The sequence below is a fragment of the Lates calcarifer genome, linkage group LG7_2 (genome assembly GCF_001640805.2).
Source record: "Lates calcarifer isolate ASB-BC8 linkage group LG7_2, TLL_Latcal_v3, whole genome shotgun sequence".
Lineage (NCBI taxonomy): Eukaryota > Metazoa > Chordata > Actinopteri > Centropomidae > Lates > Lates calcarifer.
Genome location: NC_066854.1, coordinates 5,926,114 through 5,953,829, shown reverse-complemented (window position 1 = coordinate 5,953,829; position 27,716 = coordinate 5,926,114). Strand labels below are relative to the sequence as shown.

Below are 27,716 nucleotides of genomic sequence, written 5' to 3'. Positions count from 1 at the left end.
AATCAATTCTCAGGGAAGTCCAAGGTCTTATCTCCCTTTTAAAGGGGGAAGTTATACTGTAGAAATATAATCATACTGTACAATAATATCATATAAGTGGGAAAAATGAAATGGGAAGCTTTAGGTTTAGTTAGATAGTTCTGAGGTAAAAACATTTGTACCACACTTATGGGAGTAAACTTCAATTTCTGGGATTAAGATCAGAATTGTAAAAGTTTAACAACAAACTTCTGGGATGATAATTCATAACTAGAAGATTAGATTTTCTCAGATTGCAGTCAGATTTAATTTTCACTTAACTTTCACTCTAAACTTCTGCTGTATGGACCCGTGAGAACAAAGACACTATAGACTCTTTAACTGGCTTGACATTTGACCTCCTGTCTGCACCAGCTTTCAGCCTTTAACAGTTACCTTCTTTAATTGTGTTAATGGATTTATCTTCTGAGCAGTCATGTTCTCATTGTTAATACATTTTTATATAGGCCTCTCTGGATTATCTGCATCGTGTCTAGACCTTCAGACAGGTAAGAACAGCATTAACATGTTGGATATACCAAGTATTAGTGAGTCAATGTAATCTTGTCTTTTATTGCTATGATGAGAAAAAAAGAACAAATTCAATTCTCAATTTTATTATGTCTAAATCAATATGTTGTTATTAATTGTCTAGAAAAAAAATCTAATTATAATATGTATTATCATAGTTGTCATTTACATTTCTTCAAACCAGCAATAAATAAGCGTGAATTCAACAGTGGGGATGAAGGCTGAGTTAACCATATCACTTTAAGATGTACACTCACTTATATGTATAATCAAAGCTGAAGCTTTAAAATCAGATGATCCAACTTCCAATCCTTCTGCAGCTCTCTTCATTTAAGCTGCACAAAACATTTAAAAGTTATTTTACCAAATTCTGTTTTGATCCTCCTGATAGAGCAACAAGTTAAGCTCAGATCAGTTAAACTTAACTTGAAACTTTTGGAAAACCCTCCCAGACATCACTTCTCCCCATGTGGTGCACCCTGGTGTAACTTATCATATGTGGATAAGAGTGATGATGCTAGAGTTCAGACCGTGGTTACCTCTTGTAGTGAAGGAGGAAGGACTGACGATGACAGGGAAGGTTTTGCCTGGAATGTTCAACTCGGGGCAAAAAATTCCCCAAGACATATTTTTGTCCAGTTCAATCCTTTAATTTGAGGGTTTCATTTATTTTTTCACCACTAGGCGGCAGACAGTCAGCTTCTGTATTATGTCCTTTTTTGAAATCATATTCTGATATTATAATACTTTAGCTCTTCAGTGCAAAGCCTATGATCCCTGTATACCTTTATATAGATCTTTAATCATGTCTTTCTATTTCTATTTAGGTACAAGAACTGAGACACTGTTATCATAAAATGTATTAATCACCTTTTTCTAACCTCGCACTCTTCTCCTCCTCCTGTTCTCTGATATCACAGCATCTGTGAAATTAATTATCCTTTTCTAAATTTGTGATCACATTATTCACTTCACTTTCTAGAAATAAAGAGGAGGCTCTTTTAACCCAAATGCTTCCCCACTACTATTTTATTGATTTGAAACATTAATTTCTACCTGAGAGCTTCAGTTAAAGATTATTGTTTGAATAAATGTAACTATTTTTTATGAGTGTCATTCTGAGCCGAGGTTTCCCTCCCCAACCCTGTCTCCCCCCTCCCTCTCTCTCCCTCCCTCTCCCTCTCTCTCTCTCTCTCTCTCTCTACATGTGTCATTTTACTGCTCTTTACTCAGGCGGCAGCAGCAGTCTGTCCTCATCACTCCTTGTCTTTATATCTCCTCGCCTGGTCTCCTCGTCTGGTTTGTTGTTGTTGTTGTTTTTTCACAAAGGGAAAACACTGGAAAATTCATACTCTCTCAGGCTGGATTCACTCGTTTTCACCAATGGATGGAGTTTATTCCCCGGCAAGTACAGTGACTTCTTAAAAAGTGAGTGGGCATTTACTGAAAAGTTCTTCTCCTTCAGGTATGTGGGATTAAAACTTAGTAAACTGTGATAAAATGTTAAAATAAAAGATTTAAAATGTAAGACAAAATGATGTGAATATCCAGACATGCCTAACGATGAGATTACAGCAGTTTTATGGCAGTTTGATTCATATATAAGTAAATACCACGCTGACACAGTTGATCTAAATATACTGGACTTATTACATCATAACTATAATCAAATGTAACCATGACCACAAAAACATACTTTTCTGTCATTTAAAGCAACCAAGCTTTTTATAAGATGTGACCTGGAAAATTGTGTTTTTGTGAAAATACGTGATATGCTGTTGCGTTATCTAATGTCTGGTATACTTATACTTAATGGAGTATTTACGTAGAGCTAAATATGGTAATTAAAGCAAGCTTTTAATTAGTTTTTTAATTTTTTTATTTGATCAAATCCTATAGTAAGATCCATGTTAAAAATTCCTTACTAAATTTGGTTTGACAGCTCAGAAAGAAACCAGGTGTGGATGTTTTGCTTCTATAGAGATACTTTCAAAATAAAATAATTATCTTTTAAAGTGAAGCTCATTTTTCTTCTTGAGCGTAATAACTATAAAACATTTCTTTTAACTTTAATTTAAACTTGAAAACAATCTGTAAAATCCTCTTTACAGAGTCCTTGGATTGGCATAAGGGTTCTCCAGTAATTTGAAATAAATCATATTTTCTAGCTGTGATATTTAGCCAACCACATACAACTACATACAGTCACTGGAAAGGATAATTACTCAAATTAAATGTGAGGAAAATGGAAAATTACTGACTATGTGAGCAAAATACTTAATAAATAAGTCATTTATTGTATTGCTATTTAGAATGTACAAAATAAGAAAAGTGAGGAACTGACTGTTTGATTAAGGTCAGATAATCAATTATTATTCATGTTTTTGATAATTGTATGCTTTTGACTTTTAAGATAACTTGTCAGTGGCATTGCCTTTGGGACTCCTTTGGTTTCTACTATGTAGTAGTCTAAAAGATATTTCAAAGCTATACATTGACTTAAAAACATAAAAAACACTCCCTAATGGTAGACTATGTAAGACGACTTTTGCAATTAAATATTAGGAAACCAAACAAGCAGAAACTACTGTTATCACGATCCCCAGGAAGAATATATACGTTGACATGTAGAGAAGTAGACAAAAAAAGAATGGAGTTTGGTAGAATCATGCTACAGCTAGGTGTTAGCTCATAGGCTTTGCTCTATACGCCTAACTCAGTTCAAAATTCCCACAAATTAATATTACCTTCTTTAAAGCAACATGATTCATTGTTTAAGCATCAATCATTTTAATAACCTACTGTTTAACTGACCCTTTTCACAGACGTGTCATTGGTTAAACACAGCTGCAGCTAATAAAATTAATAATGAGCCGAGCTACGTTTGATTTAGTGAGCCATTGAGCATTAACAATAGGAGACTGTTTTTGTCACCGCCGTTTTTTGTCGGTGCTCATTGGCATACATTGTCAATAGCGGTTCATTTGGCACACCTGAATCAAACGAAGTCATTATTAGCCTAATTGTATTATCTGCACCTGTGTTTGCCCTGCTGTGATAAGTCAGGTGAAAGGGCTCTGCTTTTAGAGCTACTAATATCAATTAACTGCTGCTGCTGACAGCGAAGACAACACAGTTGTAAAAGTTGAGACTTCACGACAATTAAGTAAGTAGTGACTTGCACATATTGGTCGAATTTACCAGAATATCCTGAAAATGTACTCAGTATTTTAATTATGAGCCCATTTGTAGGTAAAGAGAAATAAATCATGAACAAACATTGGTTTTAGATGTATTTGAGTGAAATTCGTCGCGTTTTCTTGCCACACCAAACAGGGGCTCCATCTCTGGTTACAAACATACAATGAAATAAGAGTTTCAGGAACAAGATAGGACATAATAATATTATGTTTTATTGAACTAAAATGGCAGAATGACCCAATGCTAGCATAATGTTGCTCTGTTGTAGCCAAGTAAATTAATTAACAAAAATTATTGACCTAAATGTCGATAAGTGTTATGAATATTAATACTATTCTCAAGGTCTGATGTGTGACTTGAAAATATTTATTTAATGGGTTTGTTTTTTTGTTTTTTTTTTTTTTAAAAAAAGCAAATTATGAAAATATAGACTTGCAAGGAAGGCAAAAAAGCAGAAAGCAGTACTGTAATCTCATTAGGAAATATGGAAAAGACTGCACATTTTTAAGGTGCTGTACGATATTAAAGGTCTTTCCTTCTGAGAGTAACACAGGAGTTTCCCATTCACCTTTTCCTCTGCCCCACAGTCTGATACTTATCTTGCTGAATGAGAAAAAAAATTGTGATTTTGTCAAAAGTACTAATTTTTCAGGACAAAATAAAGCGGAGTCCCTGAGGCTGTTTAAACCTGAGCATACTGTAAGGGAGCAACTAATCATTTTACCTAGAACTCTGAGGGACTGCATAATGTTATCTTATTTAATGAAGAGAAAGAAGTTGTTGTCTCACTCATGACAGAGACATATATGTCCTGGTATGATGTCTGGTGTGGACCCATTGCTGTTTTCATATGTTAAAGTATCTGAAAGCAAAACCTAAATTTAACAGAAGTATTAGAAAGTAAAGATCAGAGCTGAAGCTTTAACAGGTGTGATGATGACCTGTGTTGTTATCTGACCTATATGGAAATTTGTGGTGACTGAGAAAACAGAGCTGCAGTGTGTGATATGAACATTGTGGTGTTTTGTGTATATGGACCAGGGTTTGTGGCCATGAGAATACAGATGTTTAATATACTGTATTTACTGTACCTGCATGATCTGACAGCCTGAGCATGATTCCCCAAAATCAAGATGATCTCAGTTGTCTGAGAGCAGATGTTGGCCTGTAGGAGTCTCATGTTTGGTTTTGTAAACAACATTTCTTTGTGTCTCTGTGCATTGTGGGGGGATATTTTTCCCTTTTCTCTGATCAGATGTTAATGAGCTACTAATTGAAGTGATGAACTGGAGTTCACTGTGTAGAAAGAGCTCACTAAGGCTTGTTGAGCAGCTTTAACAGTGAACAGTAATGTGTGTTTATACTGGTCATCATTTACGCTGCAGACCCAGATTTCATTTACCTCTTGAACCCTTGAATCTACCATGAATTTCTCCTGAACCAGTAACTGTATCTGAGATGAACTCTTTCAAGGGCACTCTGGTGTCTCCACTTTAATATCCCTACTTAGAGAATTCAGTAAACTTAATTATAGTTACCCTCTAAAATGCAGTTAAAGTACTCTTAAACACTAAAAGAGACCCCCTAAATTAGACCCAGTCTAAATTAATCTGCTATTGTGCAGCCAGCAGAGGTTCTCTATGTGTTTCTATGTGATTTGTCAGTCGGAGGCTACTGAGTGTGACGGTACATTTGGCCTCCATGTGTGCTGGTAAAGTGAACAGGAGTCTGTGCTGGGAGTGTGTGGTCTCCCTGAATGTGTTGCTTGAAGTGGTTTTGTGTGTGAGTGAGTGAGTGAGTGAAAGACACTTTTGATAAACTGAGGCCTAAGTGAAGCAGGGTCTTACTGCTTTTTCACCTTCTCTGTTTTAAATTTTTCATTTCGGTTGCTAAAGCCTGAATTAGAGTGTGAAGTCAGAGTGGGATTAAAGCCAGAGAATAAATGTGAAAACAATGAATCAATTCAAGTTAAAGACAGGACACATAACCATACAGTGAGCAGCAAGATGTTTACAGAGTCAAAGGAACAGTGTGAAATATGTATAAAAAAGCTTGTTTAGATTACTAATATCTCACTGTAGCAGCATCTCAGCCATCTAGGGAAAGACTTTTATTGTGAAGTTGCAGACTTTGAGCTGATATGAAACTTTTAACTTCAGAATAAGAGACACATGACCTGCGTGAAGTAGCAGAGTTAGTTAATTGGATAACTTTGCAGAGTAAAACCTGGAAACATAGTGTTAGTGTTTGCTCTGTATTCCAGCACATTGAATTTAAATTATTTGATCAGTTCAGCTTGAATTTGAGGGAGTTTCCATCCTCATCAGATGAACAGCATGGAAATTATCACCTTTTATATTCACAGCTTTAATAGGCATTGTATTTAATATGTGGCTATCAATGAATCCTCTGTAGTCTTTGACCCACTGACACCTGCAGTCAACACGGCTCACCATGTTCTCATGTATGACTGCAGACTGCTTTGTTTTACGGTATCACAGGAACTCCTGTCTTGTACTAGTCACCCAGTGTGAACCTAAACAAAAGTCACTGATTCATTTCAAGTCTAATGTGCTGTAGTAAAGAGACGGAGTTGTGAGACACAGGAGCAGAGTGTGAGGCCTCACTGCTCCGTGATCGATCAGACGCTGTCCTCCCTGGAAATGACCCCTGGGAAAAACACAAACTACCCAAGCTAAATGCAATCCTGTTCTGTACGTACGTTCGTCTTCCACTGTCTGTCTGTGCACAGATTACTCTGTGCCTTCCTTTCAAACACCACAACCATCTTTTTTTTCCCCCTCCACAGTTTATGTCTCCTCATTAATGACTTAAATATTGCTCTGGTTAGAGGAGAAAATGTGAAGGAGGGAAGGGGGCTGATTATAATCCATTGCCCCAAATATTCCAAAAATGTGTTTATTAGAAGCAGACCGAACACAAATTGGAGGAAAGAGAATGAGCACTTTATGTTTAGACATGCAAAATCTAATCATTATACACTTTGATTTTTCTGGTGATGTGCCTCAAATTCCTGTTTATCAGCTGCTTGTGCTCTAAGATAGAACCAGTGCTGAAATTAATATAAAAACTGAGTAGTTTCTTTGGCCCCGTGTCCTTGTTTGGTGTGTGATTGATTTGATAAAATGACTGAGGGAAATAAAGCATTTAGTTATTTTCCTCCCTGGACTGAAATTGAGCCTCCACCAGGGGAAACGGATTTCTCAAGGAAGAGGAAAGAGCTTCAGAGGATTTGTGTTTCTGATGGACGGGAGAATGCTCAGTAATGATTAAATCTCTTTTATGATAATAGACTGATGGGGAAATTAGCAAAGACAGTGTGGGATGGACAGCTGCTGCACCCAGAGGGACAGCGATCAGCAGGAGCATTGACATGGTGGTCTTTTAGAAGTAAAACTGCTCTTTAATAGTGTTCTGTAGAAAAATATTAGACTCAATATGCATGCTGTGAGTTTGCGTTTCCTGCCTGCCACCATCTTTGCCCATTACAAGAGCCAGTAAATCCTAATTTGGTGATAGAGGAGGAGGCCTGGGTGGAGATGAGGTGGGACAAATGGGCCACAGCCACTATGTCTGAGTGTGACAGTAGATGTGACATCAAGCAAAACCACCCAAAAACACTGCAGTCACACTAAATCTAACTTGTCCTGAACTTTTTCTGCCCATAATTGAACAGTGTAATGTTTTGTGGAAAATATCTGGCCCTCAATGATGCTATTAACTGCTGCTGGTATGGGTCTAATAGGTGTGGGGCGTCATGGTCTCAGAGTCCATGTCGCTGCACTGGAGGACTGCTACAGAGGAGGTGTTAGTGCTGAGTTCACGTCATGTGATGAAAGGTAGAGAGTGAGAGTCTTGTCATGATGGTTGTATGGTTACAGAGTTTGTTTTGTGAAGGTTTAATGATTGACAATATGGGATTCTATTCACAAAACTTTGATTTAAATCCTGGTAATGATGGACTCGACATGACATGAGGTATTGATGTTTGTTTTTTCAAACATTTCTTTATTATTAAGGACTAAGTTAAGTATAACAGAGCCTTTAGAGAAGCTCAGCTGTAGGTGTTGGTGACCTTTTCAGATGTGGTACACTCCTACATGATGCTCAGGACAAATGTCTGTAGCAGAAACTGTTTTCTAGAAAACTCTGACACGTCCTGAAGATGGGAAGTTAGCAATGCTTTGGCATAGACTGAGACACCTACTGTGTCCAACAGGGTTAGACAGCTTGTATCACTGCTAGGCTAGCAGGTTGCTTCCAGTGTTTGTGCTAAGCTATAGGCTAACCGTACCCTGATCTCATGTAGAGATGAAACTGATGTGTCTTCTCATGCAGCTATGAGCTTTCATGGGACAGCCGGGAAATATCTGATAAAATATATAAAACTTGGAAAACTTTGATTAAAGCTGTACTGAAAGTAAGTGAGTGCTTTTACACAGTATCAATGAAGCCTGGACTGCAGTTTTTTAAATTCAGCTTCAGTTGCATAAAGCCAGCTCCATGCAGTAAAGAGAGACAGACTGAAACGGGTGTTCAAGTGGGGAAGGGCCTTGTTATGCTCAATACTGTGAGATTTTTTTTTTTTTTTTCTTGTTTGTGTTGGACGGGATTTTTTATCGGCAGCAATTAATTTTGCATGTGTGCTTTATTATAATCATGTGTCGCTTTTGGGTTCAGATTCATGTGTCGCTGCCGGCTTTACAGTCATACCAGTGGAAACCACACAGTGTGAGGGAAAAACACAAAGCAGAGAGAGCAGACAGCTTTTCCAGAGTAACAGTGCAGAGTTTATGTAGCCATGCCTGATGCTGCAGATTTTGTGTATACTGTTGATGTACATATTTTGAGGCTTTGCTGACTTCTGAATGTAAAACAAATGTTATTTTAAACTGGAGTTCTCTGACAGTTCAACAACACAAAGAAATAGTTTGGAAATACTTGTAAACATGATGTTTTATTTGTTTCTGTGTGTGAAGATCAACCACACAGACACCTGCGATGCAAACATTTAACTCAACAGTGCTCACTTTTCTGATTTTTAACTACACTTTAAGTTCTGTCACTTCTTTCCTTCTACTGAAATTAGCATGCTAACCAGCTAGCTCTGGCCCAGCCAACCTGTCTTGTTACTTTCTGTGGGCAATTCACTGTAGCATCCAGTCTGCCCTGCAGAAGTAGAGCTGCTCTAAGAACGTATTCTAACTTCTTGTATTGCAAACGCAGTAATGGCTGAAGCTCTTCTCAAGCAACCATCATAAACACCCAGCCCTGGCAGCAGAGAAAAACTACAAATCTCCCCTTTTTGAAACTGAAACTACAATCAGCAGCCATTATCTTAGCATAAAGACAGTACAGCATCCACCACATCTAAAGCTAATCCATACAAAAACTCTAATGTAAATGTAAGAATGACACATTTTGCTTTTCCATGGCAGGTTACATGCAAGAACCTGTGAAAATGACTTCCTATCATCTCTGCTGGCAACCTCACAGGAATGATAGGACTCCAGTCCTGTAGTCCTGGTCCTGTTGTCATGTATTGTGTTGTGTCCCGTCATGTCCTGTCACGTCACACAGTGTTATGAAATTCCACGTACTATTGTAACTTGTTGGGTCGTGTACTGTCATGTCTTGTGATGTTCTGTGTCCTCTCCTGGTTTGTTCAGTCATGTTTTGAAGATCATGATGCACTTTCCTGTCCTTCATATCCCTACATATTGTCTCATATCCTGCTATGTCACTGCATACAGCGAGAAATACAAAGTCAAGGCTTAAATCATATTCATTGTACTTCAAGGTTGTGTACTCATATAGATCAGTTGACAGGAACACCAACCTTACACCACAGGTTCTCCATGTAAATTAGATTATTAGATTGCTGTGTATCCTGATGCATCTTGCTGCATATGTTAGCATATTAATGAAAGAAAAACAGATTTTTCTTTGCATAAAATCCTCATGTTTCAAATACATTGTTGATTCTAATATGACCCGTATCACAAAGAAGACCAGTATGATGACACAGAAATATTTAAGATTGAGCAAATTGCTGTAATTAGCACAAATACTGAGCTCATTAGCATAAATGGTCATATAACAGTGGTGATGGTGGAACAGCATGCAGCTGATTCACATCAAGTAGAATCCAGAGTAGAGTAATTGTCAGTGTTCCATACTCGTCTGTCATTATAAAGTGTTGTGTACTTCTCTGTGTCTAAACAAAGGATAATAAACTTGTCTGTATTTAGTCTGTGAGCGATCGCCACTTGTCGACCTGTTATTCGTCCCAGATGACTCCATCTGTCTGTCTGTTGTGGTCGTCCCTGCCTCTCTTGTATGAACATAACAAAGAAATGTGTTAGCCATGTTGGTTGGGGAGGGAATTTAAAAAAAGCAGCAGTTGTTGATGGAACAGTCTGTAATGGCTCGACACTGTCAACAAAGTATGAAAGATGCTTGATCTTCAGTATGTAGATAAACCGTAGGAGGACTGTTTCAGCTTGTTTGTTTTATTTTGTCAGTTCTGAGTTTTCCAACGGGAGAGATTTACCGAGATAGTAACAACATACTCATCATTTTTGCCGCTCTGTAACTCAAACCTTAAATAAAAATGGTAAAATACACATTTTACTATCTGTTCAGTGATTAACAAACTATACAAACAATTCCATTCCTTCTCATATTAGGATTTCACATCAAAAACCTAAATTTTGTGACTTAAATCCACAAAATTTAGTGTCAGTTTTGCACTTGAACGTGACCAGATCGTACTAAAACAACTTCCTTTGTTCCCTCCCAGCTTCACACACTGTGCTGGGTGCTCCTCCTGAAGTTTTCCCCGGGATGGAGCAGCGTGGAGGTGCAGGAGGAGGGGGAACAGAGAACCCTGGCCTTCAGGACCATGACAGCCCGGACGAGAGAGGGGACAGCCCTGCCTCCAGTGGCCTCCCGCCGGGCAAACTGAGCCGCCTGGAGGTCAACGGCAGCCCGGCAAACCACCGAAGCCGACAGAACGGCACACCGCTGAGACCACTGGGAGGTAAGGCGTTAAGACACATGTGCCACTGAGTTACAAAGGCACATACAAATAAAACAAGAGCTAAAATATACCACTCCATTCAGGTTCTGTACTTTCATGTGTCTAGAGTTGAGTGGGAAAGGTGAACCTGAATGCTTCATGGCCTGGATTCAGTTAGATGTTGGAAATGTTCAGATGTCTGTCCATTCTGACACAATGCTGCTACTCCTTTCTTACTTTAAAGACCTCTGTCACTCAGTTTATCAATGCTAAAGTGTTAGCATTATATTAAAGTCTACCAGCGACAAGTGGATGAGGATGGTGCCTACTGTCTGTGGTTGAGGTGGTCACACACTCACACACATGGCCACACACACAGGTAACACACAATCTGCGTCGCTATGGCACACACACTCTAAAATACCTAACACAGGAAACACTCATGCACAGATGCCCATTATTCTCTCATGCAGTTGAAAACATCATCATGCATCATCACACAAACATTGTAACAGTATACACACACACCCACACACAGACTTTCTGCTGTGTTGCCTCCCTCCACCCTTCCACCGAGTGGTTGGGTTATTGGCTGATAGCGTGCCTGATGCTGCTGTGGTTTGGCTCCGGCTGATCTGTCGCTGCCTTGTCAGGAGGAGGATTGATAGCTTGTTAATTAGCAGTTCCTGTGGGACACAGCAGTGGACTGGATGGGTGTGAATGGTTCCAGGCTTGGAGGAGCTCTCTGTACTTGCCCAATAACAAGTCTAGACCAACGTCTTGTTGAGGGACCAGTTATGGCATCGCTCCTGAGTGGTAGATGATATAGATATTATTATATCCAGCAGCTCTTTAAGAGCGGTTCTGGATACAACTCTTATTCCTTGTGGGTTTTAATATGTGGTGCAAACACAAATACAGTTGTGCAAATCTCACACTGACTTACATTCACACTGGCAGCTGCCCAGTTTAACCAGAGTCTTCTACTGAGACCACCAAGCATCTATACTGCAGCAACACTGCGTCACTGAGGGGAATTGAAAAGTGTCATTGTTCGGCTCGGTTTCTGTAGGAAACCACAGGTCCTGTTCACAACGCTGAAACATGGATGACTAAAAAGAAGCTTCAAGAAGCTTCCTCTGTGTCATATTTGTGTAAAGCTGAAAAAATGAAATTTATCTGAAAAAATCTTGAAAAACTATTAAAGTCTTCATGGCTTTTCCTGTAACTCTCTATAAATCTCAGTGTGTGTCCTCTTCCAGGTTTGATGATCCCGGTCTACTGTGTGGTCGAGCATGCGGACGTGGGCGTGGCTGGCGGTGACTACGAGGGACACGGTGACCGCCACGCTGAGTTTGTGTTGGTTCGTAAGGACGTCCTCTTCACGCAGCTGGTGGAGACGGCGCTGGTCGCTCTCGGGTACTCGCACAGCTCGGCCGTACAGGCACGTGGTAAGTAATGTGTGGGGGTGCACAGATGCATGTTCAAGTCCATATATTCATAGCATTTCAAGTTGCATGTGACAAGTTCATCACACAGATTAATCTGATCTAAAATTCTAAATGGACGCTCCCAAAACTTCACCAGTCTCTATCACATCAATTAGACTGTGAATGACTGGAGCTGTGTGTATGATTAACACACCCCACATGACTGAAGGGCTCATCTAAGGCAAACAGTACTCCTCAGTTCTGACATGATGCTGTTTTTTATTTGGATTTTACCATGCTATCAGAGAATGTACTGCACTACCACTGAGTGAAAAGACTCAGTAACTTTTCTCAAGGATAAATGATGCTCTGATGATCTAAATATACAAGTTTTAGTCTATCTTGGTGACAACTTTTGAGAATCATTGCTGTGTTTTGAGGATATTATGGCTTAAAGAGAGCTGTGTTTTCTTGATTGACACTCAGGGTGGTTTCAGCTTCCTGCTCAGCTCCACCCAGGCTTCCTATATTTGCAAAATTTGAATTTCCTGGCACCAAGATGAGGGTGAGCAGTCAACCCAAATCTGAGCTTCAGTGATGTCACATCCCTGTTTTTCTTCAAGTCATTATTTATTTATTGACAACTTCAAATTAACGAAAATTAAAAATATTGATGACCCTCATTTGTTGACAAAGATTCATCAGCCTCTTTACATCACATCTGGGAAACGTAGGTTTCTTAACTTTTCCATTATTACATGCTAATGGGAAACATCTCATGTTTCAGTCTTTCTTACCACTCTGTTTGGTAATTCATGAGTAATTAATTATTTCCAGCAGCAGCTGAATAGAGCATAACTGGTTTCCAGATGGGTGGGGTTTGCTACATGGGTGCAATGAGTACCAAAAAGTTTAGGCAATCACAGGAAAGGTATTTACCAAGACGGTATTTTGAAGATAAATCCGTCTGCTTTCTCCAACACTTATCTGCTGATTCAGTCCACCCACCTGGCAGCATGAAGGTTAAACCAAAAGTTTGTATCTGTGCATCTCAGGCCAGCACCAAAACTTCTTTCTCATTGGTTTGAGATCAAAACAAGACGGCAGACAACATCCAGTCAACCATGAAACAACAGCCCTCTCTCACACACACACACACAGGGAGGGAGGGAGAGGGAGAGAGTAGGGCAGTTTGACATTCCTGGTGTGTCCCCATAAACACAGGGCACTGTAACCAAGTGGCCGACGCCCTGCGACCCCCCTCGCCTCTCCCAAATAGCTAGGTTTTGTTCTGAGAAATAAGCCTTTTCTTTTCAAATAAATAATTTTTGGCTGGAGTCATGCATTTTTTCCCCCAGTGTGGTCACAACCAAAATTATACAGTCTCTGCTATTTTCTTCTGCGATTGAATTGCATCTTGCATAACTTTGGCTGGACGAGTATTTTTAAGCTCTTAACTGGCACAGGGGCTTTTTCTTTAATTAACTTGCACATTATGGTTAATTAAAAAGAAGCTATTTCTTATTTGGAGTATATGGTTTTTACTCTGGGGTTAACATGGACCTAAGGTGAATTGCTGAGCAAAAAAATGAAACTAAATTTAAGGCCAAGTTTTGTGGAACATTCACTGATTACCCACTTAAAAATGTTGATTCACACACAGAAAAATAAAAATGGTTCCTCAGATTGATGCCATAGAAGAACCCTGAGAGAACTTTAGCAAAAGTAGGTGCAGCTTCAACAGTAGGATGCTGGTCGTTGTCATAACACTGTCAACCGCCCCCAAACACCTGGATTTATATTTGTTTGGCTCAATAGCAAATGACTTGACATCTACTTTGACAATAGGATTTTGAAGAATCAGTGAGCCTTTTGAAGAACCATTTAGGAACCATTATTTTTCTGTGTGAACTGTATTTTAAGGCTTGAAAACCACTAGTGGAAACAATCCAAATCTTATTTTAAGAAACATTTTTAAATACACTCCCTTTACATTCCTTCAGTTAACAGCACCTCTGAATCCCCCAGATGTCTCCCAGCAATCACTAAAAAACCTGGCACAGTTCACAGCTGAGATTTATCAATAGTTTCAGTCATTACATGCTCATGTCTGTGACTCTGACTCAGGTAGGTTGCTCCAAAGTACAGCACTGTCAATTTGTGTTTGAAACAGGGGATAATTCTGCCTGCACCAATCAGTAATGACTGGTCCATTTTGCCAACATCATTTTGAGTCAAAACAGAAGCTTTAAGCTTTTAAAACTTGGTGGTTTCTTTGAGCAGTTAATGTTTTTCATGACAGTCGAAGAAATATGTCAATTTAAGAGTTTCTGCAAGTTAATTTACAACAACCCACAGAGCTGTGACAGTCTTATCCATGTTTGGTGCCATTTTCACAGCACGTCTTCTTTGACAGTTTTTCTGGTGCTGGGAAATATGTACATATCCACAGTCTAAACTCAGCTACAAAGCTCTGATAAGCCTGGGAAGCAGCCGTCAGTGAGCACAACACCAGCCTTATTTGAATGTGTGAAACATCTGGAAAGATCTGTACTAGATTACTATTTGACTGTTAATATTTTCAAGAACATTCATTCATGAATAGATGTTGATATGTACAGTATGACTCTGTAAATATGATGAAATAAAAGCTGTATGAGAATCCACCTGATAATGGATTTTAGACACTGATATTTTAGAGCTAAAGACAATGTCTGACACTGAATCAGCAGATATTTGATGTTTTTATATAAAAACATGAACATATTTGATAAAGACTTAAATATTTTCATTTAAAAAATGTCAGTGAGATATGTAGCAAGCAGGAAACTTTACTCTGCAGTGTTATGGAGACACTGCAATTTTTTGTTTCTCATTAGCAGCCATGAAAACAGATACTGATATTTGTGATGAACTAAAATCAAACAGCAGCCATTTTGATGTATCATTTGGGCTCTACACTTTAGTGTGATTTGATGAGTATTTAATTTATATCAGGCCAGGAAGAGTTTCAAATAATGAAAAGTGACTGAAAATTTGTATCAGTAACCAGTTGATGACACATTAAGATTTAACCAATCATCTCCAAAGCAAAGGCAGCTGTAGGACACATAATAATTGCCAGTTATGAGAAGAAATATGCTGCTGTCAGACAGAACAATGACCTCACAGTGTTTATTCAGGGCATCAACATCAAACTGCCGCTCTCATTCACAGCCTGCGCTGGTCTTTAATGTTGAGCTGATTTTACATTTCTCCTCTGATTAATCAGCTGTGGAGTCCAAAGAGAACAGCCTTTGTTCTTTTGCCCCTATCACCACCATCCTCATGCAATGAAGACACACACACACATACGATTGAGGCTGGCAGGCCAAGGCCAGGCAGAGTCTGTGTTTGATTTAGCAGATCCTAATGCGATTAGGCCTGTTTAGATTTGCACTTCCAGTCACGGTCGTAGTGAGGCCAGGGGAATGTTCAACCCGGGATGATGCTCCAAGACCAGAGAGTTTAACAGACAGGTCAAAACAGACACAGCAGGTTAGGTTCACACTGAGAGGTAATGAATACTACATCTCTAACAGGCAATAGAAGCAAATGTAGACTTTTAACAGACAATTAGCACATGCTTTAACTGTGTGTGTGTGTGTTTGTTGTTCTCCAGGCATCATTAAAGTTGGCCGCTGGAAGCCAATGCCCATCCACTACCTAACAGACGCACCAGAGGCAACAGTGGCTGACATGCTGCTGGATGTTTACCACATGGTTACACTGAGGATCCTGCTGCACAGGTCAGCCTTGTGTGTGTGCAGAATTAACCAACCCATCTATCACAATGGCTGGATTAAAGTGATGTAACTTCTGAAATAATACAGCAGATTCAATTTAGCACATGTGATTATTACTGGCAGATAAAAGAGACAAAAAGATGAACAAAAGACTTTTGAATGAGAGGTAACTAACCAAGAAAGCAACAAAGAAGCTTCAGAGAAAATCACTTCATGGTTGTGTAAAGGAGCTATTTGTAAGTTTTATGTCTGAACTTAGCTTGCTAACCAGCTATCCCCAGCAAGGGTGACCATTTAAATCAGCTAACTGTTGTATCAGTCTCAGTCAAAATTGATTCAGTGTAGTGTATTATAATGAAGCCTTTCGTTATGCAGCTTTGCCCGGCTGGAGGAGCTGCCGTCAGAGCAGTGGACCCACGCCACAGTGAGGAACGCCCTCAAAGAGCTGCTCAGAGAGACCAACCAGAGCGCTCTGGCCAAGGAGTGCCCTCTCTCCCAGGTAACTGCTCAACAGCACTACGGCACAGCACAGCAGCTACACACTGCCTCCGATTCATACACCCACTGTAAACACCCGGGGTGTCTGACAGGGTCTTGTCCAGGAGGAGCACTGCACCACAGAGTTTCAAGTTTGTTTGGAAAGTACCAGGAGTAATAAGGAAGGAAGAGGGGGCTAAAAGCCATTGCTTGAAATTTTAAGCTGCATAACAAATTGCTCAACAACAGTGCCACCACAAAAATCTAAAATGCCTGGTATATTCTGGGGCCTCATTTTGGCTTCCTGTCCCACAAAAGAGCACCTCTCCCAGTTATTTTCACTATTAAATTCAATAAACGGCTGTTTACATTTATGAAATAGCTGCTCAGTCTGTCCAAAGCTAATAATAAATGCTAGTTAGATCTGATTTTTTTTTTAATTTGACTATATGTTGTGTCTAGAAAATGTCAAAAAATATATGTATAGAAAAGAAAGAAGAAATATTGAAAAAATGGAAAAAATATAAAGTTTATCTGTCCCCTGATAATAAACCTAAAGTTATTCAGTTTTCTATCATACAGTATTTTACAAGCAGCAAATGTTTTTTGTTGTAGGCATTGTTCAAAAATGACTGAAATTATTAATTGGTTATCAAAATTTTGTGTCAGTCAACTAATTGATCGTTTATTCCAGACCTTCTTCCATCCCAGTGTCCTGACTAACAGATTATGGATTATCTCCTTTCCATTATTACATTTGTGCAAGTAGCAAGCAAAGAGAGATAGGGTTTTAAATTCCTAAATGGTTAGCTGGGTTTGATTCTGATCTGTGATTCTGTCACGTATTCACACACGCACACACACACACACACACACACACACACACACACACACACACACACATAGCTGAAATGCTGCTAAGTATTTTCTATAAACACATGTGGTTTCATCATCAGTTCACCACACACTGTGCACTATGTAATCTGTCTCGCTCACACACACACACACACACACACACACACACACACACACACACACACACACACACACACACACACACACACACACACACACATGCATGCGCACTTACACACACACACGTATTGATACCATCCCATGGGAAAGGATGCAAATACACACACCTCAATTATCCCTGCTCACACACACCCTGCAGTCATTAGATCCGAGAGTGTGTCATTTCGACTTGTGATTTATACACAGGACTTAGTCATGATGTAATTAGTGATTAGGGGAAGCGTGTGGGTGGTGTGTGTTTGCAGCCTGACTCATGTGAGTTTTAATCCTCAGCGTTTCCCATGTAGAGCTTTCAGTTTGTGCATCTCTTGCTCTGAAGAACTGACCAAAGTGCATGTTGAGAGAGGGAGTGGGGCTGAAGTGAGTTTTAATGAATCAGCAGTGAGTTGGTCAACTGCTGAGATTTCTCATTTTCTCTAACAAAATCTCATCACCCAGTCTCAAGGCACGGCCCCTCCCAAGACTGCAGCAGACCTCGGGGTTTTATCAACTTACTTGTGTTGGATGACTTTTTCCTCAACGGTTTTCCTCAAAATATCCTCCAGAATAATTAAATGTGAAACTTAACATCTGCAATATCTCGATCTCTTCTGTCCAGGTGACTGAATTTTGAATTTTCTGTCTCTCTCTGTCAGAGCATGATCTCAGCGATAGTCAACAGTTCCTACTACGCCAATGTTTCCACCTCAAAATGCCAAGAGTTTGGACGCTGGTATAAGAGGTACAAACGCATCAAAGGTAACTCTTAACACCTCTCTCTCATCCATATTCAGAGCTGTGTTACCATTTGAATTCACCTGAAGGGAACATATTCCCAGAACCAGTGTATTTTTGCTTCGATGAGGCAGCTTTGTTAACTTTCTGACACAAACTGAATCAGTAATTCTTTCTCTTTGTATCAAAAACTACTAGTCAAACAGTGTAGATGCTCGGCAGCAACAAGTCAGGCTTATGTTGATCTTTCTGGCATAATTCTTTCATTCTGGTGCGAAATAAATCAGTGAGCACAGCTGAACAGAAATCTGTATTGTAAAATCCAGACACATGCACACATGGATGTGCTCTCCTGTTGTGTCTCGCAGCATGTAAACATGATTTTTCACAGTAATCCGACTCCTCGTGTGCATGTGAACGCACCTCAGTGGTTATTTCTTCAGTCTAGGTTTATAGTGCTCAGTAACTCCCCAGTCTGAGCGTCCTTCTCCTGCCTTGTTAAAAACTTTACAGTGTCTGTGACCAACTCTCCTGCACTTGAACCATCAGCTGCTCAGCTGTTTATACTTTATTTGCCTCACACTGCTTTGAAAACTCACAAAGGTGGAGACTGTCACAGCTCTTTTAAAACTGACAGTCAGTGCTAATCACATCTCGGCTCAATATGACTCACCTGCACCGCTGCCTTTGTTTTTGTGATTTGGTTTCTTTGAATGTGATCCTTTTTTAATGAAGTTTTTCCATTCTTCTGTCCACCCCCTGTATGTGTAAGAGCATGTGTCAGCCTGTATGTGTCTAATCTGCAGCATGAGACGTCTGTCAGTGACAGCGCTCGGTAGGAAGGAACTGTCACACATGGTTCACATTAATGTCACCCTTAATACACATGACAAAACTAAATGCTCTTAACTCCTAATGGAAAACAGCAGCAGCAGCCACCCCCAACACGCACACCGCACCAAAACCCAGAAATAAGAGCTCCTCTTACACTTATTCTCCACACACACACACACACACACACACTCAGGGAAGGTAAAAACCTGAAGCCCTGCCAAACCTCACTCCAACTTTTATTCCCTTAATAACCGAAAATGTGACTCTCAACCAAACCCAGTAGAAGCGTAATAAGAAGCAGATTTATGTGGAGAAGAGCAGAGAGGCTGTTAAAATCCAGGAGAACAGAAAAGACTCGAGTTCAACGCAGTGATAAAGAGGAAACATTCTTCATTTATTTGATAATCTTATCAGGAGAACTTGGAGCCAGTAAATGAAAATAGACTTTGTGGTGATGAGATCTACTCTTGAACCGACCTGTCACGCTGGAAAGAATAAAAGCAAATGTGTAAGTGAAGGAGATTTCCTTCTACTGAAAGTCCACACGTGATCACTGCTGCCGTCAAAACCTTCTTAAATACAGACACAGCTTCATCGACACAGACTCACTGTGATGCAGATTTTTACTTTTACAGACTCTAAATGATGTGAAAGTCCTGATATGACCGAATATATGTTTATGCTCACAATGTTATGAATGTTTTTTATCAGATGGAAGGAAATCTTAATCATCTGACCTGTTGTGTCTTTCTCTTACAAATGAGAGACTAACTGGTTTATAATGATCCTATGCAGAACCAAAGAATCCTTTCCGGAGATGGCAGATAATGCGTGCATGCAGTGATTGAAGGATTAACTAACAGACTTACTGCTCTGATATTTTCCCCCCAGGTGAATACATTGAGAAGATGTGGTCAGCGCAGGACAAATCAGATATAAAAGGTACGCTTATTGTTTTTTTTTTAGTGACTATCTAGTGATTTATGTGTGGCCATGCTGCCGGGTTAAGCAAATGAGTGGAAAAGAAACTGGTCGTTGTGGGCGCTGATGTTGGGAAGTGATCACTTTTCCATTCAAACAAATGTGACTTTTTGAAGACTGCTACCATCTAACACAGCTAAGAGCAGCAGGGAGTCATTGTTCAATGTGTGACAGTGAAGGGTCCTTTAAAGTATAGTAACATAAAACTGTGTGTGTGTTGATACAGTGGAGAGAGATTTGGACCTGAACGTCATCAGCCAGCGTCCTCCCTCCCTCTTACCCTCCCCGACCCATTTGGGCACCGTCAGCGGCCCCGGAGCTCTTCCCATCAAGAGCGGCCTCGGGGACGCCCAGACCGCCACCCAGCCTCACTGTCTGCCCCACCCCGCCGGCCAGCACCACCCCAGCCCTCCTCTGCGTCCCCAGGCCCCGCCGCTCCTGGGCCACAGCGGTCTCCTCTCCCCCCAGCTCTCCCCTCAGCTTGTCCGCCAGCAGCTCGCCATGGCCCACCTCATCAACCAGCAGCTGGCCGTCAGCCGCCTGCTCGCCCATCAGCACCCGCAGGGAGTCAACCAGCAGTTCCTCAACCACCCGCCCATCTCCAGGACCTGCAAGGGCTCCGGCGCCGTGGCCGAGCCCGGCCTCAACTGCTCGGGGGCCGAAGTGTCCTCCGACATTTACCAGCAGGTCAGGAACGAGCTGAAGAGGGCCAGCGTTTCCCAGGCAGTGTTTGCTCGCGTGGCTTTTAACCGCACACAGGTAAACTGAACTCAAATGATCTCACTGTTTACCAGAGATGATGTAATGAACTTCATTCCTCAAAACATAACAATGTGATTTTTTGTGTATGTGAGTAACTCTGTGTGTGTGTGCTGCAGGGTTTGCTGTCAGAGATCCTTCGTAAGGAGGAGGATCCTCGCTCGGCCTCCCAGTCGCTGCTGGTCAATCTGAAGGCCATGCAGAACTTCCTCAACCTGCCCGAGGGCGAGCGAGACCGCATCTACCAGGAGGAGAGAGAGAGGAGCACCAACAGCAACCACAACCACTCCACCAACCACATCTCCAACACCAACTCACACAGACACATACAGGTACACACACTCTCACAGCACTGCACTGACACACAGAGTCTGTCTCTGTCCACATTTATTTTCATGCAGTATGAAATGAATGTCAATCTTGATTTGGTTTTAGAATATTACAAACTATCCACCCTGCACTAACTACTTAACAGTCCTTTACACTGGCTTTAAAAATAACACATGATGCATTTACACAGTCATGATATTACACTTTTTTCATCACATTTTCTGTTCTGTTATTGTTTGTATTAATGTTTCAGTTCATTTTTACAATGTATGTAAATAATGAATAAATATTGTCACAAAGTAGATAAATAATACATCATAGCAAAGATCACTAAACCCCCTCCTAAATATAAATCAGACATTAGTGAAATTGTGATGAATAAACAGTGAATGTGGAATAAATACAATGTTTTCCACTTTATTTCTGATATAACCGCCTCATTGAGACTCAGCACCACAGTTTCTGAGTTTCATCTCAGTTTCTGTTTCCCGCCCTGCACAGACAAAGTGCAGCGTGTCAGGTGCAGAGCTGCCGCTGAAGCTGGAGTCGCTGGTGAACATCACGTCTGGGATCTACGAGGAGATCCAGCAGGAGATGAAGAGGGCGAAGGTCTCCCAGGCGCTGTTCGCCAAGGTGGCCGCCAATAAAAGTCAGGTCAGTTTTGACAAAACAACAGTTTTTAAAAACTCAAAGATACACTCCTGAGAAAAACACAAACTACATTTTACATTTTATTCATTTATTTATGTATTTCTTACAGGGTCTTGTTGACATGTTTAATGTTTTTAAGAAGTTCACATACATAAACATCCTGTAATCCATGTACACAGTTCCTGGCTGGGTTTCTGATGTTTGAAAGAGATGATGAGGGTGTAACAGGGAGGTGTGTGACTGCGTGTGTGGGCGTGCAGAGTATCTGATTACCCGCTGTGGCATACCATCATGTCTCCATCCTCAGATAAACAACGCGGGTGACTGAGGGCGAGATCAAAGCGGGTCTGTGCTGGAGGGAGAGGGGGGACAGGAAGATGATAGTTTTTAAATGTCCTCATGCAAACTTCATGCAACTATTTTATTACCAACACAGACAGAGGGAGATGGAGAGAGAGTGTGTATTAATGTATGAGAGAGATGCTGAAATGATAAAATAAAATGGACTGAATTTGAGCGAGGGATGAAGGGAGGAACAGAAGGATGCAAGGAGGAGGAAAAGACAGATAAGATGACGGAGGGATGATCACATTATTACCATTAATTTCCAGGCTGAATGCTGCGCATAAACAACAGCTGGTGGCAGATCCTGGGTCAGCCTAGCAGATATAATCCAATCTTCACACACACACACACACTCACACACACTCAGACACTCACTACTCCCCTCAGACGTTTCCCTTCTGTTTTTTTCTTCCTCCTCTTCGGGAACAACTTCCTCTCTGTTCCATTGTATTGTTTATTTTAAAATTAGCCGTACACAGGAGTGTTTAGCAGTCAGCTTTAATGATTTAAATGAGTTTAAGATTCAGCGTCAGTTCTTGGCCAGAGACTCCAACAAGAATCTGATCAGAGTTTCAGCTTTGTCAACTCCATTCTTCAAACCAAACATAGAGATTTAAAAAGGAGTGAGACCATGTCCATAAAACCAGAAACTGTGTTGCAGTAAATACACGAGCATGTGAATCACAGCATTCAGTGCAGCTAGTAACACTTTGCTGATTTTACAAGAACATATTGTCTGAAATAGTGACATAAGCCTGAGCAGTGATGGAAACTGCAACCGCACGCAGCCTGGGAGTCTGCTCCAAACATACACAGAACAAATAAATAATCACACGCATCGGTCACGTTTAAGCTTTTCAAATCCACTGCTTACAGGACACAAAAACAAATGGCTACAATCATGACCCAACAACATCGTGAGTAAAACAGAAATGCAACCAGAGCCAACTGTGTTTCTCTGTCCTAACAGAGTCAGTTGAGATGAAAATGTCTAAAAAAACTGCCTGAGGATGATGATGAAATGACGACTGTAGTCTCTGGATTTTTTACTCTTAAAAATAAGTCAAAAATTACTGCAGTGCTGAAAACAACCACTTCAGGGACCAAGTTTCTTTAGTTTTGAACTGATTCAAGCAGTTTGTCAACATTATTTTCAGTTAAATTCTGTCAAACTGGTCAGGTTTATTGTTAGTTATGTGATTTATTGTGTCATGCACATTGCAAGCACCAATCCCACATGGACTTAGAAGACCCCAAAACTACTGCTGCGGCGGTGAAACATTTTTCAGACAATACAGGTCATAACTTCTTCAATGTAACATTGGATTTGCAAACAAAGAACTTGGTCGTCTGACCCATAAAATCTGCTATAAAAAAGTTTCTTTCACAATTGAAGTTATAATCATCTATTCAGGAGAACTCATCAGAAACGGGTGTTTTACTAAAAAACTGTGGCCCGTAAATCATCACATAATGAGCACCTAAACATGACGTGGACTTTGTCTCCAGTTTCTCCTAAATCACACAACAATCAAAGCCTTTTCTCTTTAAGGAGATCATTAAACTGACCTGTTTTTATAGATAATTGTAATGTACTTGAATGTAACGCAGAGCACACAGAGATCTTTGACTTTTGGTTAAATTCTGTTTCACCAAAGCTTCTACACTGCTGTTGTTGTTTTTCATGAGACAATATGTTTGTAATTTGGGTTTGTACTGAACATGAGCAAACCATCTTCCCTTATACATACGCAACAGCAAAACAAAAAAATCAGTCATGTGAAATAATGATTTTACCACACAAATCCAGGGAGGTCCTGGTTAATGACCTTTCTGCTGAGCCACTGTTCAGGGATGTTCACAAGTCTATTTTAAAGGAAGGTCATCACATTTATGTCTCACATTTGAGGGTCCATATGGTCGTCCCATATCACCACTGTGACATATGGCCAAAACTAAGAGAAACAAGAACAGCTCTGAAGGGGACTGTAAGTGGACCTTCAGTCTTGCTGCGTCCTGGTGCATCAAACCTTCTCTCCTCCATGTGTGATCCAGGGTTGGCTGTGTGAGCTGCTCAGGTGGAAAGAGAGCCCGAGCCCTGATAACCGCACGCTGTGGGAGAACCTGTGCACTATCAGGAGGTTCCTGGCGTTACCGCAGGCCGACCGAGACCAGGTCTACGAAGAGGAGTCGAGGCAGCAGCACAGCGACAGGCTTCACACCGTCCTCCACATCTCAGACCAGCAGGTACAAACATGCAGCCCTGATTTGTGGTCCTGTACGTAGAATAAACCACTACCATGGTATATTATCTTAGTTTTTATTTTTGCAAAAAAAACAGGGAATTCCATCTGTGTTTATTTTGAAGATTAAAACTACTGGGGGGAAAAAATGTGTGTGAAAATCCAATTTTTAAAAATACCACTCTCAACCACAGTGCAGCCATGTGTGAGCAAAAGACGCAAATCAAAGTGTTTTTTCTGAGTGAGAAAATGTGAAAACCAGCATGGTGTTTAGAAAAGTTTCCTCTGTCTCCCTCTGTCTGTCTGATCCCACCACCTGCTCCTCTCAGCGGCCCTCCTCTTTGTCATGTTTGCGTCCCATAAGTCATTGAAAATAGAAGTGGTAAATGACCAGCCCACACATTTCCTGCTAAACACTCCTCCATCCCACCCTCTCCTCAAAACCAAAATGCTCTCCAGTCTGGCCCTGACCTCAATATTATTCAGAACATAGCCTGTAATTATTGAAGCAGAGAAAAAGGAATTGCCATTATCTTTATTTAGGTCCTTTAATTTTGATGGACCACAGATTTATGGCGTTGGATTCCTGTGTTTGGGTGTGCTGGTCACCCCACCCTCTTAATAAGCTCTAGTAGTGCGGTTGTTTGTGTGATGAATTTGGGAGTTTAGCGTGCATGTTGGCGGGTGATGGAAGCTGGTCAATCACACTTCCGCTTGTACTACATTTCCTTTTAATGACTGTGCAAAGGGGCACTGAAAGAGGAGCCGAGTGGTTCACTTATTACTGTGGTGATGAGGAGTTTGAGGTCTATATTGTGATCACACAACACGAGTCATGTTCACAAAGACCATGATGGAGATGCTGAATAAAACTGTAGTATAACTACTTTTAATATATATATATATATATATATATATATATATATATATATATATATATATATATATATATATATATATATATGTACTGTTAATAATTTCTGAACAACTATTTAAAAAATGAAGACAAAATCAAATGACATGATAATAATGACTTTTGGGGGAGCTTCTCTGTTTATTTCACGGAGGACAAAGACACCAGGGTGGAGACAATGGGAAGGAAAATCAGAAATGTGGTAAATTAAAGTCCTTAACTTAAATTACATGTTTCTATGTGTTATTTAAATCATTGTTTTCTAAACAGGCACTCCACAGACAGCCCCTGCCACCTCTGACATCCCCATCTCCAATTCATGAGGACCCACAGCCCGTCCCACTGCCGGTGCTGCACAGCTCAGAGGACGGGCCCCAGTGTGGGATGAGCCCCGGCCTCGGGAGTGGAGGACCGAAGAAAGCCCGTTCGCGGACGCGGATTTCCCTGGAGGCCCTGGGAATCCTGCAGAGCTTCATTGGCGACGTGGGCCTCTACCCCGACCAGGAGGCCATCCACACCCTGTCGGCTCAGTTAGACCTGCCCAAACACACCATCGTCAAGTTCTTCCAGAACCAGCGCTACAACGTCAAGCACCACAGCCAGGCCAGAGAATCTGTCCCCGAGGAGGACGACAGGGAGAGCTCCAGTCCCAGCGAGGGGGGAATCGGAGCGGTGGAGAGCCGAGGGGAGGAGGGCTTCTCTGCATCCGAGGAGTCAAGTGAGGACGGGAGAGGATCGGTGGAGGAGTTCAGAACAGAGAGAGGAGACAAAGGAGAGGAAAGAGAGGTGGAAATGGAGGTGGAGAAGGAAGACGGAGGGGACGATGGGAAAGCCTCGGGGCCAGCAACTTCCTCCCTGTCCCCCTACAGCAGCCTGGACAGCCCCCACTCTGCAGAGCAGCAGAGATAACAGCACAGAGACCAGACCTGAGAGGAACATTAGATGGAAACAGAGGACACCATCTAACTGTGAAGACCACACACAGATAACCTGTGAATAAACACACACATTTTCATCACTATTATCATCACCATCACCTTTGCCAGAGTTGATGATCAGAGCTCGTTAACATCTGAGGAACTGTGGGAAAATGTTGATGTAAGGTTTGACTGAAAAAGGGACCTGAAGGCACCGCTGCCTTCAGACACTACCAGTATTTTTATTTTGATGCTGTCAACACCCAGCTTCTGGTGAGGATAGAAAAAGTATCAAATGACATTAGCTCTTCACCACATTCCACTGAAACACAGATTACACATTAAGACTAAAATCTTTGAGTTGATTTAGCCTTTGTTTTAAAGTGATACTCCATACATAAACCAAGTGCTGCAGCACAATCCACTTCATTTAAATACACAGCCTTCTTTGCAGTTATCATCATACAGGGAGGCTGTGTATTAACCTTACAGGATTTTGACTTAAAGGTATTCATTTTCCGTACAGACAGTGCAGTGGATTATGCTGCAGGAATGGATTCGATCATTTGTTTCCAACCCACTAAAGCTGTTGTGTAAAACCACACAGAAAGAATTGTTCTGGACAGATATTAGAAACAAACATAAAGACACATAGAGGAACTTCCATCAGGTCAGAGGTGGAGACACTTGGTTCATATCTGTCTTGTCTTGTTGGGCTGAGATGTCATTAAAATGGAGCCAAGGATAAACTTACTGACACTGTACCTCATGTGAAGGGCATTCACCTTTGGGAAATGGAGACATGCAGGACAATAGCACTAAATCATCCTTCCAAAATGAAGCCAACTTTCTATTCTACTTGTTTTTTATATATATATATAATTTATTGTCTGAGTGTCCTTCCCATGATGCTTTAAGAGGTCCCTACATTGACTGAGCTGTATGTGACACTAAAGCCTTTACTGACAATAAATACCCCCCACATCAATATTTATTACTAACTTTATATTTACTACAATCAAAGTATTATTGTTGTAATTAGTTTTGCTATGACTTTCTTCAACAGATGTCTTTGTAAATGTGACAAAAAAGATGACGAGCAAGTCTAAAGAAGTTTGATCTCAGTGTTACACATGTTCAGTTTTGAAATCATGATCCTTTTATTTGCTATTTCTAAAACAGACTCGACAGTTTTCTAGAGGACATTCATGTACATTATGATGTAAATGTTGACGATCCACCTGCAAAAGTGAATCTGTCATCATGTGTGGGATGCAACCACTGTCACTTTACACTGTCATGTGTATTTTGTGCCACAAAGGAACAGGGTATGAAAACAGATGATTTACATTTATAGTCTGTTTGAGTTTGACAATCACCTCTGTCCTGGACGGAGCGCACAACATTTCCAATTCGTTCCACTTTGATGTTTAACCATTGTTTGTTTGATTCTGTTGTGGACGGGACATGAAAATCTGATAAAACTTTTCCAAAGTATTCTGTGTGTGGA

The 27,716-nt window shown here is 40.7% G+C and overlaps 1 protein-coding gene across 2 annotated transcripts; it reads left to right on the top strand.

Annotated features, from left to right (window-relative positions):
- The first annotated feature begins 1,783 nt into the window (after positions 1-1,783).
- LOC108892829 (DNA-binding protein SATB2) lies at positions 1,784-27,703 on the top strand. 2 transcript variants are annotated; one of them, XM_018690565.2, is made up of 12 exons: positions 1,784-1,977; positions 10,574-10,813; positions 12,055-12,243; positions 15,884-16,010; positions 16,383-16,506; positions 18,155-18,257; positions 19,959-20,009; positions 20,275-20,807; positions 20,927-21,139; positions 21,639-21,791; positions 24,189-24,380; positions 25,560-27,703. In XM_018690565.2, the coding sequence occupies exons 2-12, from the start codon at positions 10,618-10,620 to the stop codon at positions 26,196-26,198; spliced, it is 2,520 nt and encodes an 839-aa protein (XP_018546081.1). In that variant the 5' UTR covers positions 1,784-1,977; positions 10,574-10,617; the 3' UTR covers positions 26,199-27,703. The 2 variants fall into 2 exon arrangements, with proteins under 2 accessions (XP_018546081.1, XP_018546080.1); XM_018690564.2 differs by lacking the exon at positions 1,784-1,977 and adding an exon at positions 3,607-3,715.
- The last annotated feature ends 13 nt before the right edge of the window (positions 27,704-27,716 follow it).

Excerpts from the sequence above, each read along its gene's own strand:
- LOC108892829 (XM_018690565.2), top strand. The coding sequence starts at position 10,618 with ATGGAGCAGCGTGGAGGTGCAGGAGGAGGGGGAACAGAGAACCCTGGC. Across the intron at positions 10,814-12,054 it reads ACCGCTGAGACCACTGGGAG|GTTTGATGATCCCGGTCTAC; the intron begins GTAAGGCGTTAA and ends GTCCTCTTCCAG. Across the intron at positions 21,792-24,188 it reads TGGCCGCCAATAAAAGTCAG|GGTTGGCTGTGTGAGCTGCT; the intron begins GTCAGTTTTGAC and ends TGTGTGATCCAG.